The sequence below is a fragment of the Electrona antarctica genome (genome assembly GCF_951216825.1).
Source record: "Electrona antarctica genome assembly, chromosome: 7".
Taxonomy (NCBI): Eukaryota; Metazoa; Chordata; class Actinopteri; order Myctophiformes; family Myctophidae; genus Electrona; species Electrona antarctica.
Window position 1 is genome coordinate 35,218,001 of NC_136812.1, and position 12,133 is coordinate 35,230,133.

The window sequence follows — 12,133 nt, forward strand, 5'->3', positions numbered from 1 at the left end:
GGGGTCCGCGGTAGTATGCGTGGGAGTCCGCGAGTAGTCACTGAGACTCAAATGTGTTATTGTCGGTTACCCATTAAATCAGCGAGTCTGCTGCCACGTTTTAGCGGCGCTCCGCTGTTATTTGCCCCCTCAATGTCGTAACTGTTGTATTAGTTGGCTCTGGGACAGGTTGAAACCAGTGCGATCATGGCTAATGGCTGGGAAGGTGCACAGTGCGTCGCATTGGAAATGGCCAATGCGAACTGTCTAATCGTAATACTTAGGCACAAACCAACTATTGTCGAAGAACAATATTGATGTAACTAAGATTCGCTGAGTGAGCTATATTTTATATAGAGATTTAGAAGGAATAAGCAAAAGCGTGATACGGCAATTCCTCCTCCTCCACTTCGTCCGCTGTGTCTCCTGCATGAGTAGGAGAGAGTCGAGATGACACTTTGTGGAGTGGGCGGTGGCTTCCAGGCGTGCGTGTGTGTGAGCGTGTGTGCGTGCGTGCGTGTGTGTGTGAGCCAATGGAGAGGGGAGGCAGTGTTGCCAGGTCCGCAAATTATAAGCGAGTTGGAGTGCGTGTAAGTAGTGTGGTGAAAGGTATTTTTGTGGGCTTTTGAAATATGCGGACTTGGCAACCCACTCTTCAGCAACTAGCGGTGTCTATCTACCGGTTGCAAGTTTCCAGGGCAAACACTAACCAGCACCTTCTACGAAGCTGCTGGTAAAAATCAGACCAGTCTGAAGCGAGTGGTGCAACAGCAACCCCTATTGGTACTCTAAACATCGGGACATTGCTGTTCCTTGGAGTGGTTGCACCACTCAAAAAAAAAGGGACTAATAGCTCTCGGTTTGGTACAAATGTAACGTGTACAATGACACCAATGAGAACTGTTCACTTTGAAATCCATCTTTTTATTTAAATTTGCAGACAAATGGAGGTAATGTACACAAACCCAAACCTCTAATTTGCCACGCATTATTTGACCGCTTGACCGAATTAAAATTGATTGCAACACAACATTGTTTTATTTATTGAAAAGCCCAATTTAAAAACGGTGAGTGTCGTTATCAATGAAGCTGTTGAATTGGCCGTGGATGTTCTCGGGGCAGAGGTCATTTCAGGGTCAGAAAGATCCCTGCTGTCAAATGACACCCTAATGAAGACGTGAAGATGAGGCGTGGAACCCATTTTTAGAATACATCAATGCCAGAAAGAATGAAAATTAAAACAATCCTCAAAAACAGAACATACATGGCTTAACACAAGAAGCTTGTTCCAACAGAGTAATACTGAGCTTTAGAATAGGCCAGTTGTGCTGTGCCACATGCCAAACTTAGAGAAAGAATGCAGCATAACCAATTGCTTGGGACTTCTAAAATAGAGCAAAATGCCTTCCATACTATGAAGATTTCTCTTTAATTTATGGGTAGCCGCTAAAATGAAAGTAAGTTTGCCATTTCCTTGCCCTGAATAAAAACAAAGTTGGAGGTTGGTAACCTAAAGAAACGGGCTACCGTATATACGGTATATTATATTATATAATATAAATGTGACATTGGTTTCAGGCAGGAGTCAGTTTAAAAATGCTTTGCTTTAGCATACAAATCACATGTTTCTAGTAAATTCAAGTCGTGTCTTCAGTTGTCGTTGTCAGAAGGGTTGGGCCAGGGCTCAGAGCTCCGTCGACACAGGGTAGGACGCCACATGTTCCAGGGATTGTAGAATCCCCGACTCATCTCTGTAGGAGCCGGGGTGGGCGGAGCCGGGCTGCCGACCAGATCGCTGAGAGTTGTCGAGTTGGTAGATGGAGTGAAAGAGTGCAAGGCTGAGTCCCCACTCGTGGACCAAATGGAGCTGCCGAAGGGTGTGGTGGTGGACCACGGACTGCGGGCGTTTCCTAAGATTGACTGCACCATAAAACAGAAGATTTTAGAATGCAGTGGTTCTCAAACATTTTCATGTCAGGAATCCCAACATTTATAAATCAATATATTTGGCAGCAGACCCCCAAGTTAAGTTTTTCAAATTATATATATAAAGGATTATTATTCTTTCTTTCAAAAACAGCAGATCTCTAAGCTCACAATGCATCACCATGTATAAAAGCCAAAGTATTAAATTGTGTTAAAAGTCTTGATGATCTGCGTTCACAGTGGACAGGGAGTCTCACCGTGGTTGGGGCTGTTGATGAGCCAGCACTAGTCGGCCAGGAGTGAAGAGAGTCGTTGCTTGGGATGTCCCAGATGGAAGAGGACACAGCATTCAAATCATGCCAGCTCTGCTGTGGCTCAGCAGTTTTTGGAAAGTTCATTCCACTGAAAACTGAAACAAATCAACCCAAATTAGACAGTTTACACACAATGCAGCCGCGGTCACCGTTTCTATACCATATGGTATAAAAAGTGAAAAAATAAACCCAATAGCTGTGGCGATCTGCGCCTTTAAGCAGTACCGCTAGGTCACACGTTCCCATGCTCTCACAGAAGTTTTGTGAATGAAGCAAAGGAGCCGGGCGGGTAGTGTGAAAGCGTCCTGTCAGATGCTGTGTGAAGCCAAGCGTTGTGCTACTGCTGCTATAGAGCGTCGCAGTCCCGCCCCCTACCAGGGCCCAGGAAATGATTCTCCATTCATTTTCCTTATAGACATTTCAAAAAGTATTTATTTAAAGACCTTTTAAGCCTCGAACAAAGCCAACTCTTGTCGTGACAAATCATGACAACAAACACAATTTTTCGGGCCGAACAAATAATTAGAAAGAAGAAGAAAACGGCAGGTTACAACACTTTTGTTGTTGTTTTTCTTCTTTGTAATTATTTGTTTGGTCCAAAATATTGTGTTTGTTGTCATTTGTTTGGTCCAAAATATTGTGTTTGTTGTCATTTGTCACAACTCGAGTTGGCTTCGTACAACGCTTATAAGGTCTTTAAATAAATACGGTTTGAAATGTCTATGGGAAAAATGCATTGGGAATTATTTCCTGGGCCTGGCGTCGTCATGAAAGGGGGCGGGACTGCAACGCTCTATACCTGCCGTCCACAGTGACCTACGCCTGGTCCGTGAATACAGTCCGTCTTTATTAGTATTAATCCAGTGGCCGTATCAGCGTGAGTGAAGGACTGGGATCGTTTGGTCTCGTCCAGAGGAGCAGCGATATCCCTCTCGCCTGTCGTTCCTGTGCTCTACAACGTCCAGTAACGCCAGTTCATGACAGCGGAGCTGTCAGCGGTTATGTGGAACCCTTGGGATGCATGGTGGGGAAGTTAAGACCCCGATCAGCGTCCCTGTTAGTACAGTCCACTTGACAGTGAGTTACTGACGTGCCGACCTTGACGTGACGTGACTGGGTTTCTATAATTTCCGGAGGTTTATTGACGGAAGTGAACGGGCCATTCATTTACACTGTTGACTGAGTGTGTGTATTGCACGTCCCTGGAACTGTATAAAAACATTTGAACATTGTTTGACCACTTGAAGTGTCTCTTTTGAACTGTGTTGATTGTGGGAGAACAAAGGAACATAATTTCATTTTGGGTTGGTTGCACTGTTGAATTAATACCCTGTTGGTAAATTAACTTTTTGTGTAGCGGTTTGTTGGGTAAAGCGTCGGGGTGCCAGTCAGAGAACCAGTCTGACAAATAGGGTAAATAGTATTACCAACAATTAACCGTACACAGGACTGACAAACATTTGTATCAACACCTGATGCAAACAATAGACACACACAATACCATACAAAATCATAAAGAAAATACACACACACACAGAGAACTTTATTTACCAACAGTGTATTAATTCAACAGTGCAACCAACCCAAAATGAAATAATGTTCCTTTGTTCTCCCACAGTCAACACAGTTCAAAAGAGACACCTCAAGTGGTCAAACAATGTTCAAATGTTTTTATACAGTTCCAGGGACGTGCAATACACACACTCAGTCAACAGTGTAAATGAATGGCCCGTTCACTTCCGTCAATAAACCTCCGGAAATGATAGAAACCCAGTCACGTCACGTCAAGGTCGGCACGTCAGTAACTCACTGTCAAGTGGACTGTACTAACAGGGACGCTGATCGGGGTCTTAACTTCCCCACCATGCATCCCAAGGGTTCCACATAACCGCTGACAGCTCCGCTGTCATGACCTGGCGTTACTGGACGTTGTAGAGCACAGGAACGCACTGACAGGCGAGAGGGGAATCGCTGCTCCTCTGGACGAGACGAAACGATCCCAGTCCTTCACTCGCGTTGATACGGCCACTGGATTAATACTAATAAAGACGGACTGTATTCACGGACCAGGCGTAGGTCACTGTGGACGGCAGGTATAGCAGCAGGTAGCACAACGCTTGGCTTCTCACAGCATCTGACGGGCTGCTTTCACACTACCCGCACGGCAAAGCTTCTGTGAGAGCGTGGGAACGTGTGATTTAAGGTGGCCTTACACTAGCCGATTTTTTTCAATCTGAAATCTGATAGCGCCACACACTACAGGATAATCGGAGCGGGGCAGAGCAAATATCAAACATTCTTGATGTTGATCGGGCCGATCCCGATCGCGCTTTGAGCGGTTGGGGACCCCCCGAGCGTCAAAAATGCCCGATTATCGGCTAGTGTAAGGCCACCTTTAAAGGCGTGTGCTTAAAGGCGCAGAATGCCACACTACATCTACAAGCTCACGTGTCACGATGAAACATATTGTGAGCTTTTAGATCAGCTATTTTCACTATTTTTTAAATAGGGGTCAAGAGGTTAATTATTGTTCTTAATAAATTAGATTAGAACCATGTTGCTTACCTCCTGTCAGATTGAAAGAATTATTGGGTCCAAATGCAGAGAAAGAGTTTGCAGCACTGAAGCTCGGACTGTTGGCTGTGTCAATGGGACTCCATAATCCAGAGCTGTTGAGGTATGAAAAGAAATAAGAGTTCAGGGTAGATAATTAAGTACAATGACTTATATGGAGTTACTCCAATTTGTCCAGAGTTGCAATTACCTGTCAGAGCTGTCACTTTCCACTGATGTCATATGTGAAAGGGTCTTCCCTTGGGTTTCACTTTTACCTGGACCAGTGCCACCTGATGACAACCCAAAGCAACAGGTCCACATTTACAACATTATTCATTTATATAGCCTGCCCACACAGGGATACAAGATGATTGTTATGCTCATACAAGTACAGTATGTGCAGCAAAATGCCAAACTGTATTAAAAATTCCAACATAGAATAAAAACAAGGTATAATACATGTAAGGTAAACAAAAGGTTCAATACTAGGGTACACGACTACACGTAGAGTTTTTGTTTTGTTTGTCTATGTTACATATTTTCTACTATAACTCCACTGATGATGGTCAATATATCCCATGTGGACTATCATCAGGTCAGTCCTCCTCCTCCTCCTACTTCAGGGCAAGTGAATACACCCAATACACGTTATGAAGTATGAACTCACCTGGGCTTCTGTCATAACCAGCTGCAACAGCAGCAAATGTGGGATTTCCATATTTGCCAGGGAGTGAAGTGGCTATGGAGGACTTATTCCCAGGAGCCTTCTTCAGGTTTCCCTCACTACCAAAAAGCACAGAGAAATCTTCATTCACATTATAGTACACTACTACTACACATAGGGGTGCAACAGTTAATCAAACTTATTGGTTTAATCGATCATATAAAAAAATGTATGTTTTGCATGTCTCCATATAAAATACAAACCAACTATGAAATAATGCTTAAGTGGTTAATTGATTTGTTGATATACGTTTAAAAAAAATAACAATTTAAAAAGTAATCTATACAATCTATAGCATGTGTGTTACCTGTTGTTAGTGTTGAGGACACTACTGTAGGAGCTTCGGGGCACTAAGGTAGGGGAAGTGGGCGGCGGGGAGCAGGTCCTGGATGAAATGGGTCTCTTCAGAAAGGGGTCTGCATTCATCGTCTGCAGGGAGATCTGCTGAAGACTGTCCGCTTCTGTATATGTGGAGAGCAGAAGAGAGACAACAGTTGATCTCAAATAAGTCATGTAATTGCTTTTTTGCTAACTTTTTGGCATCTATTGTATGATGTATGATTTTTCATTTGGTCTTCAACCAAAAGGTTTATCCAAAAGGAAAGAAGGGCGATAGATTCCGACGATGTGACTTACGGTTGCTGCCTTTGGGGAGAGGAAGATCCCATTCTGGAGAAGGCAAATCCTTCTCGCCCTCAGAGCTGCTGCTGTGACCCGGCTCAGGGACAGAGCCGTTAGACAGCGACTTAACAAGCAGAGAGGGGCGGCAATCGTCCAGTTTCACAGCCACTTCATGAAAAGAAACAAATGTTAGACTCCACCGTAGTAATAATACAAATAATCCAGTTCCAGTGAATGAACTTACATCTCTGTTTCTGCAGGGACCGCGTCTTTGGGGCGCTGGTGACAGGGTGAAGCACTTTAGATGTGAAACTCTTGCGTTGTTTATTTTCCAGGGGTGTGACATATGGTAGTTCCAGTGAACTGTGAACAAAGATTTGTATTCAATGTTCAGTGTCAATGTTAAGTGGATTTAAAAGTGAATAGAACAAAATGTAATTCACAAACCTGGACTTCTCTACTTGGCTCTCTTTCTTTGCTGGTGCTTGTTTCTTGTTTTTTGGCTTGATGAGGAAATTCTGAGTTTCCTCTTTCCCCTTTTCTGCGGCTGATGTCCGTCCCTTCTTTTTAGCAGGTTCCTAGTCAGGAAAACAGGAAAGGTTCACACACATGAATCCTTGCGTACCTTGGGGCGAACATTCAGCATAAACTGCAGATTCACAAGCTTACAAGCTATGAGTACATACGTATAGTGTATGTGCATACCTCTTTGAGGCTAGCCTCTACATCTGGATTGGAGGTCTCTGTGGTGGTTGAGGAGCTGTCATCGTTGTCAGCCAAGGGGTCTTTCAGTTCATCTCCCTGAGGCTTAACCTTAGTTTTTTTCTCCTTTTCCTCTTTCTTCCTTTGGGCTTTTGTTTTACCCCGCAACTTCCCTTTAGACTCCAATACTGTGAGCAAAGTAAGTATATATATTATGACATCATATTTATCCCAATCTGCTTAAAACAAATCCTTCCCCCTTTTCTTAACCACCACAGGCAGAACTAGAACTCGTGACAGGTAAGAAAGGGCCCCACCCTAGTGGTCACTATAATAATAATAATTCATTACTAAATGTGAATGAATACCTTTGTTTTGTATCATTTGACAGTTCTGCTCCTGTAAAGCACCCAGTGTAGGAAGCTCTGGACGGTCGAGGTCATTGTCCATGGCCCCTAGTAAGTGTGTGAAGTCTGCGTCCTCAGGACAGAGACCTCTGTGAGACAATGCTGACCCAGCTAAGCTTTGACTCTGGAGGTCCAGGAGGACTACTGCCTGCTGCTGCTGTGGCTGCTTGGAGTTCCGAGTCTTACGATTGGTTAGCTGGCATGCAGCCTGAGGGCCCTCTTGGCCTGTGCTGGTATTGGCTTTGGTCAGCTGATGGGATGAAGCAGCTTGCATAGACGAGCGACCAAAACCTACTCCTCTGGACCTCTGGCTCTCCGGATCAGATAAGGCCCTCCCTTGCCGGCCCCCGACCCGGGACGCCCCACTGCCGGACCCATAGAAACATCTGGAGTTCTGCTGTGAGTCACTGTAATCATTCAAGCTGAAAATGAAAGGTGTGAGTAAATACATGGCCCTTACAAAATATCAGATCAACATATCTATGATACATGCGCAGCTACAAATCATATCAAACAAGATTGATAAAAACGTTAAGAAACAGCACTAGAATGTAAAAACAAAAACAAAGCATGACAAAGCTATGCTGTGTGCTGTCCAGCTCACAGGATAAACATGTCTGCACTGGAGCTATTGTTGAGTTAAAACTCATAAATGGAGCATGAATCTCATAAATGGAGCTGGATCTTCTACAAGACACCTCAGACCTCTCAGACAACTACATCTCCCAGAGTGCATCAGCTGCAAGATGGCTGCTGGTGCTCATTTGCCTGATTGAACACCTGTTAAAGGCTGCTGGTGGTGGCTGTCAAACAAATATCAGACTACCAAAGATGAAGGTCTACCCATGAGCTCTACCTCCAAAGACGCCAATGGTCGGTTATGTTTGTTCTACTTACTTTGTGCTTAATGTGGTTAAAAGTCTGGCCTTAATAGGCTAATTGTGTGTAGAATTAAGTAACTGTTTCAGTTTGCAACTTGCAGTATAGCCTCAATTTGTTTGAGTTTGGATTTTATTTGTTTGAATTTAGAAAAGGCAATTTGGACAAAGTTAAAGATGTTAACCTTATTTACATTACTTAAGAATTTAAAGAACTACTAAAACAATTTACCATGTTTAAAGGTATGTTAAATGCCTAGTTGGCTTAGAGCTCAAAAGTTCAGTTTCCCCCTAAATACTTATTACATTTAAAATGCTTGTTTCCTAACTTATTCAAGCTTAAAGGTTACAGTAACCTGAAATGTTTAATTTAAAATGACTTTAATATTTTGATTAAAACGTTGACTTAAATAAGTTAATTTAAGACTTAATTTAGTGTAAAACACTTTATTGTTAAAACACTAATAGTTAAAGACATGTGATTAGTTAAAAATATATTTAATGTTTAAAATCAAACCTGTTTAAAAGAGAACCTATTGTTTTGAAAAGATGTTTGTTTTTGATGTCTTGACATTGTTGTTAAACCTTATTTCTTTGTTTTCAAAGGTTTTCAACCTAATTGAAGATACCAACCAGTCAACAAACCAAGCAACTGTGGATAAAAAAGTTGGAAAATAAAAGTTGACCTGAGTTGGATCTTGGAGTTGTTTCCTTACATGTCATTTTGGAGTGGAATTGGGGTTGACCTAACAGCTATCATGAAGAATAGAGAAGAGACTGAAAGCACCGCTAGCAGCCCCTAGTGGCCGCACTGCTCCTTAGTATCAAAGTGGTTGAAAACGACTGTAAAGGTGGTTGCACACTGGACGCGTGTGTGGGGACCTTAACTATTGATTATTTTCATATCAAATATATTTTGATATTGATTACTTTTTCAAATCAAATATATAAACAAATTGATTAACCACTTGTATTTTATACCTTTCTTGCAAAAAATAGTGGAAAACTGGTGAAAAACAAAAAATATAATTTATTTGATTTTAGATAGTTCATATTCACAATATAAAGTTATCTGTGCTCATAGTGAGTTAAAATGTTGCAAAAATAGTGAACATATCCAATCTACAAACTGAACAACACATTGTGAGCTTGTAGATTGGCAATCTTTACATAAAATAAATTAGGAAGGTTTTCACCTATAAAAGACACCATGCAGAAAATAGGGATCAATTATTAATCGATTATTTTATAAAATGATCGATCAGTTATTTTTTAAATAATTGATTGAGACATTGCCCCGTCCTTAACTTACTTGGCGTCACTGTGAATTTGTGCTATATCCCTGAAATCAAAGGGCCTCCCGGTCTCCAAGGTGGAATTGGATTCCACAGACAGGCGTCTCCTGAAAGGCTCCCATATGCCCTGAGCCTCAAGGTAGGCTGTGACTATGACCAGCAGGAACATGGAGCTGAAGACAGGAGGCACATGAATATGAAATCATTCAGTAGGCTGTGACTATGACCAGCAGGAACATGGAGCTAAACATGGAGCACATGAATATAAAATCCTTCAGTAGGCTGTGACTATGACCAGCAGGAACATGGAGCTGAAGACAGGAGGCATATGAAATCATTCAGTAGGCTGTGACTATGACCAGCAGGAACATGGAGCTGAAGACAGACAATGTAGGCTGTGACCAGCAGGAACATGGAGCACATGAATATGAAATCCTTCAGTAGGCTGTGACTATGACCAGCAGGAACATGGAGCTAAACATGGAGCACATGAATATGAAATCCTTCAGTAGGCTGACTATGACCAGCAGGAACATGGAGCTAAACATGGAGCACATGAATATAAAATCCTTCAGTAGGCTGTGACTATGACCAGCAGGAACATGGAGCTAAACATGGAGCACATGAATATGAAATCCTTCAAGGGATACAATCATGATTTTCAACATCATCTATACTTTGTCGCCGTCGGGCAGAAACCTTGTATCCCTCATCTGTTATTTCATAAATGAATGGCCTATTTTATACGTCATCATATGACAGTGTCTTGCAAAAGCAGCGAAATTAGACATATATACAGTTGGAGGCCATCGATATTGTCCTTTTCTTTTTGCTGAGGTTTGCGTGATCTGCGCAAAAGGACAGTTAACCCATTTTGGGCGGGAACCCCTTTTGGTGTTTTAAACATTGTTATAATTTAGCTATTGAAAAATAGCAGATCTACGAGCTTGTAGGTCTGCTATTTTTGAAAAATCGTGAAAATATGGATTTAGAAGGATTTAAAAAAAAATTGAGGTCAGGCCTAAATGGGTCAAATGATAAGGGACAATATCGGTAGCACCCAACTGTATATACAAGCAACGAAAAAGACAATCTCTTGAACCATTTTGAACATTTTCACCTAATGGCATGCCCAAAATAGGGATCCCAGGTTGAAGGTGGTTACGTCTGTCAGTGGCTTTTATAAATATTGAACCAATACAAATAATTACCAGGAGCTTGTGACTAAATAATACTTACATTGGCGCACAGTTTATTTTTTCCATTGCCTGAAAAGTAACGGTTTCCGCCAAACAGCAACAATCTATTAGTCGTAGGGCTGACATTCCATTAGTAGCCATAAAACGGAGCATTGCTCTTTCTGTCTCTGTAATGAAGCTGTGCTTGGTGGTCGTGAGTGACATTGTCCTTGTTTGCCGTTATGACATGATTTCAGAAAATATTAATCAGTTTGATGTTATAGCAGACACTGAAAAAGCCATAAACAGACAGGTCTTTTCTCTGCCAATATGGACTATATTGTAAATATCGTTGTTTCTATAAACAGAAGAGCACAAAGAGAATTGTTTATTTTGGAGTGCCTATTGACATGAGTTTAGGGTCAAATTAGGTGGTAAAATCTAAATTTCATAATACCCAACATAATGTTAGTAAATTGAATTACTGAGGAATATGTGCTATCAAACAAAGGGGTGCATACGTTGGTTAGACATACCAACAGTACTAGTCATTTATCAACAAAACTGTCATCTGCATTCACAGCTCAGGTTTTCCCTTTTGCCTCCCAAGCCACATGGTGCAGAGACACACCCTAGCCAGAAGGTGTCACTGTTGGAGAAGGCTGTACGGTGATGTGTGACACTAACCTCATGAGTAGAGACACTATGATGTAGATCTCCAGCTCCCAGCTGGGTCTGGGCAGGGTCTCTGTGCACGCAGCCAACATGTGGTACGGCAGGGAGGCGTTGAGAACAAACACAAACTCGGAGCCACCACACGTCACCAGCTTCAGCTCCCGGATGATACGAGATGATGTGAAATCAGGTGTAAACCTACAAGACCAGGGGAATTTCCATGAATGTGTGCAACACATAAACACCAATATCTCTAAGGGGACTGGTTCCCTGAGTTTAGATCTCGGACACAACGATATTTGGGTTACAAGGGCAAATATCGCTGAGATATCTGGGTTAATAGTATCTCATGAGGAGCGTAGTAAATAAAGGTGACTCTTTATCTAGGGTCAGCTGAATGCTTGTCACGATGATGATGCCAGTCGGCTATATCCATACTGTATATAGAGCTCAGGGTCAGCCAGGGCCAAATATGAAGATTGTAATGTGGGTTAGTAAGATTAGATATGTCGGATATCTCATAACAGTACTATGGCCAAAAAAGGTTGTGTTTATATTTTTTAATTTCATCTATCCTCCTCTATCCTATATATTAAAATTGGAGATTGTCTGACCGGACGGACTGCCAGCCAGTGGAGCTCTGGGATGCTACTGTGAACTAACAAACTCAGTGACTCAGTCATAACCATAAACAAACCCCATACGACCATATATAGGCAGGACCACAGCTATGTCATTCTGACTGAGACATAACCATAAACAAACCCTAAAGTCAAAGTCGTACGATTTGTCACACACGATAGTGACGTTACCACAGTGAAATTTGTTCTCCGTATTTGACCCATCTCTTGGAGCGGTGAGCCACAGCCAAGGAGCCA

The 12,133-nt window shown here is 42.2% G+C and overlaps 1 protein-coding gene across 2 annotated transcripts in view; it reads right to left on the minus strand.

The window, feature by feature from the left end:
- Positions 1 to 882: 882 nt before the first annotated feature.
- Positions 883 to 12,133, minus strand: part of tmem131 (transmembrane protein 131) — a 38,068-nt gene continuing 26,817 nt past the window's right edge. For both annotated transcript variants that reach the window (XM_079506179.1, XM_079506178.1), the window contains 13 exons: positions 11,268 to 11,453; positions 9,420 to 9,575; positions 7,191 to 7,651; positions 6,826 to 7,010; positions 6,568 to 6,698; positions 6,365 to 6,483; positions 6,136 to 6,288; positions 5,807 to 5,960; positions 5,443 to 5,558; positions 4,984 to 5,065; positions 4,785 to 4,888; positions 2,163 to 2,314; positions 883 to 1,899 (listed from right to left, as the gene is read on the minus strand). In XM_079506179.1, coding sequence (XP_079362305.1) covers positions 1,630 to 1,899; positions 2,163 to 2,314; positions 4,785 to 4,888; positions 4,984 to 5,065; positions 5,443 to 5,558; positions 5,807 to 5,960; positions 6,136 to 6,288; positions 6,365 to 6,483; positions 6,568 to 6,698; positions 6,826 to 7,010; positions 7,191 to 7,651; positions 9,420 to 9,575; positions 11,268 to 11,453 — 2,269 coding nt within the window. In that variant the 3' untranslated portion in view covers positions 883 to 1,629. The remainder of the gene's footprint in view (positions 1,900 to 2,162; positions 2,315 to 4,784; positions 4,889 to 4,983; positions 5,066 to 5,442; positions 5,559 to 5,806; positions 5,961 to 6,135; positions 6,289 to 6,364; positions 6,484 to 6,567; positions 6,699 to 6,825; positions 7,011 to 7,190; positions 7,652 to 9,419; positions 9,576 to 11,267; positions 11,454 to 12,133) is intronic.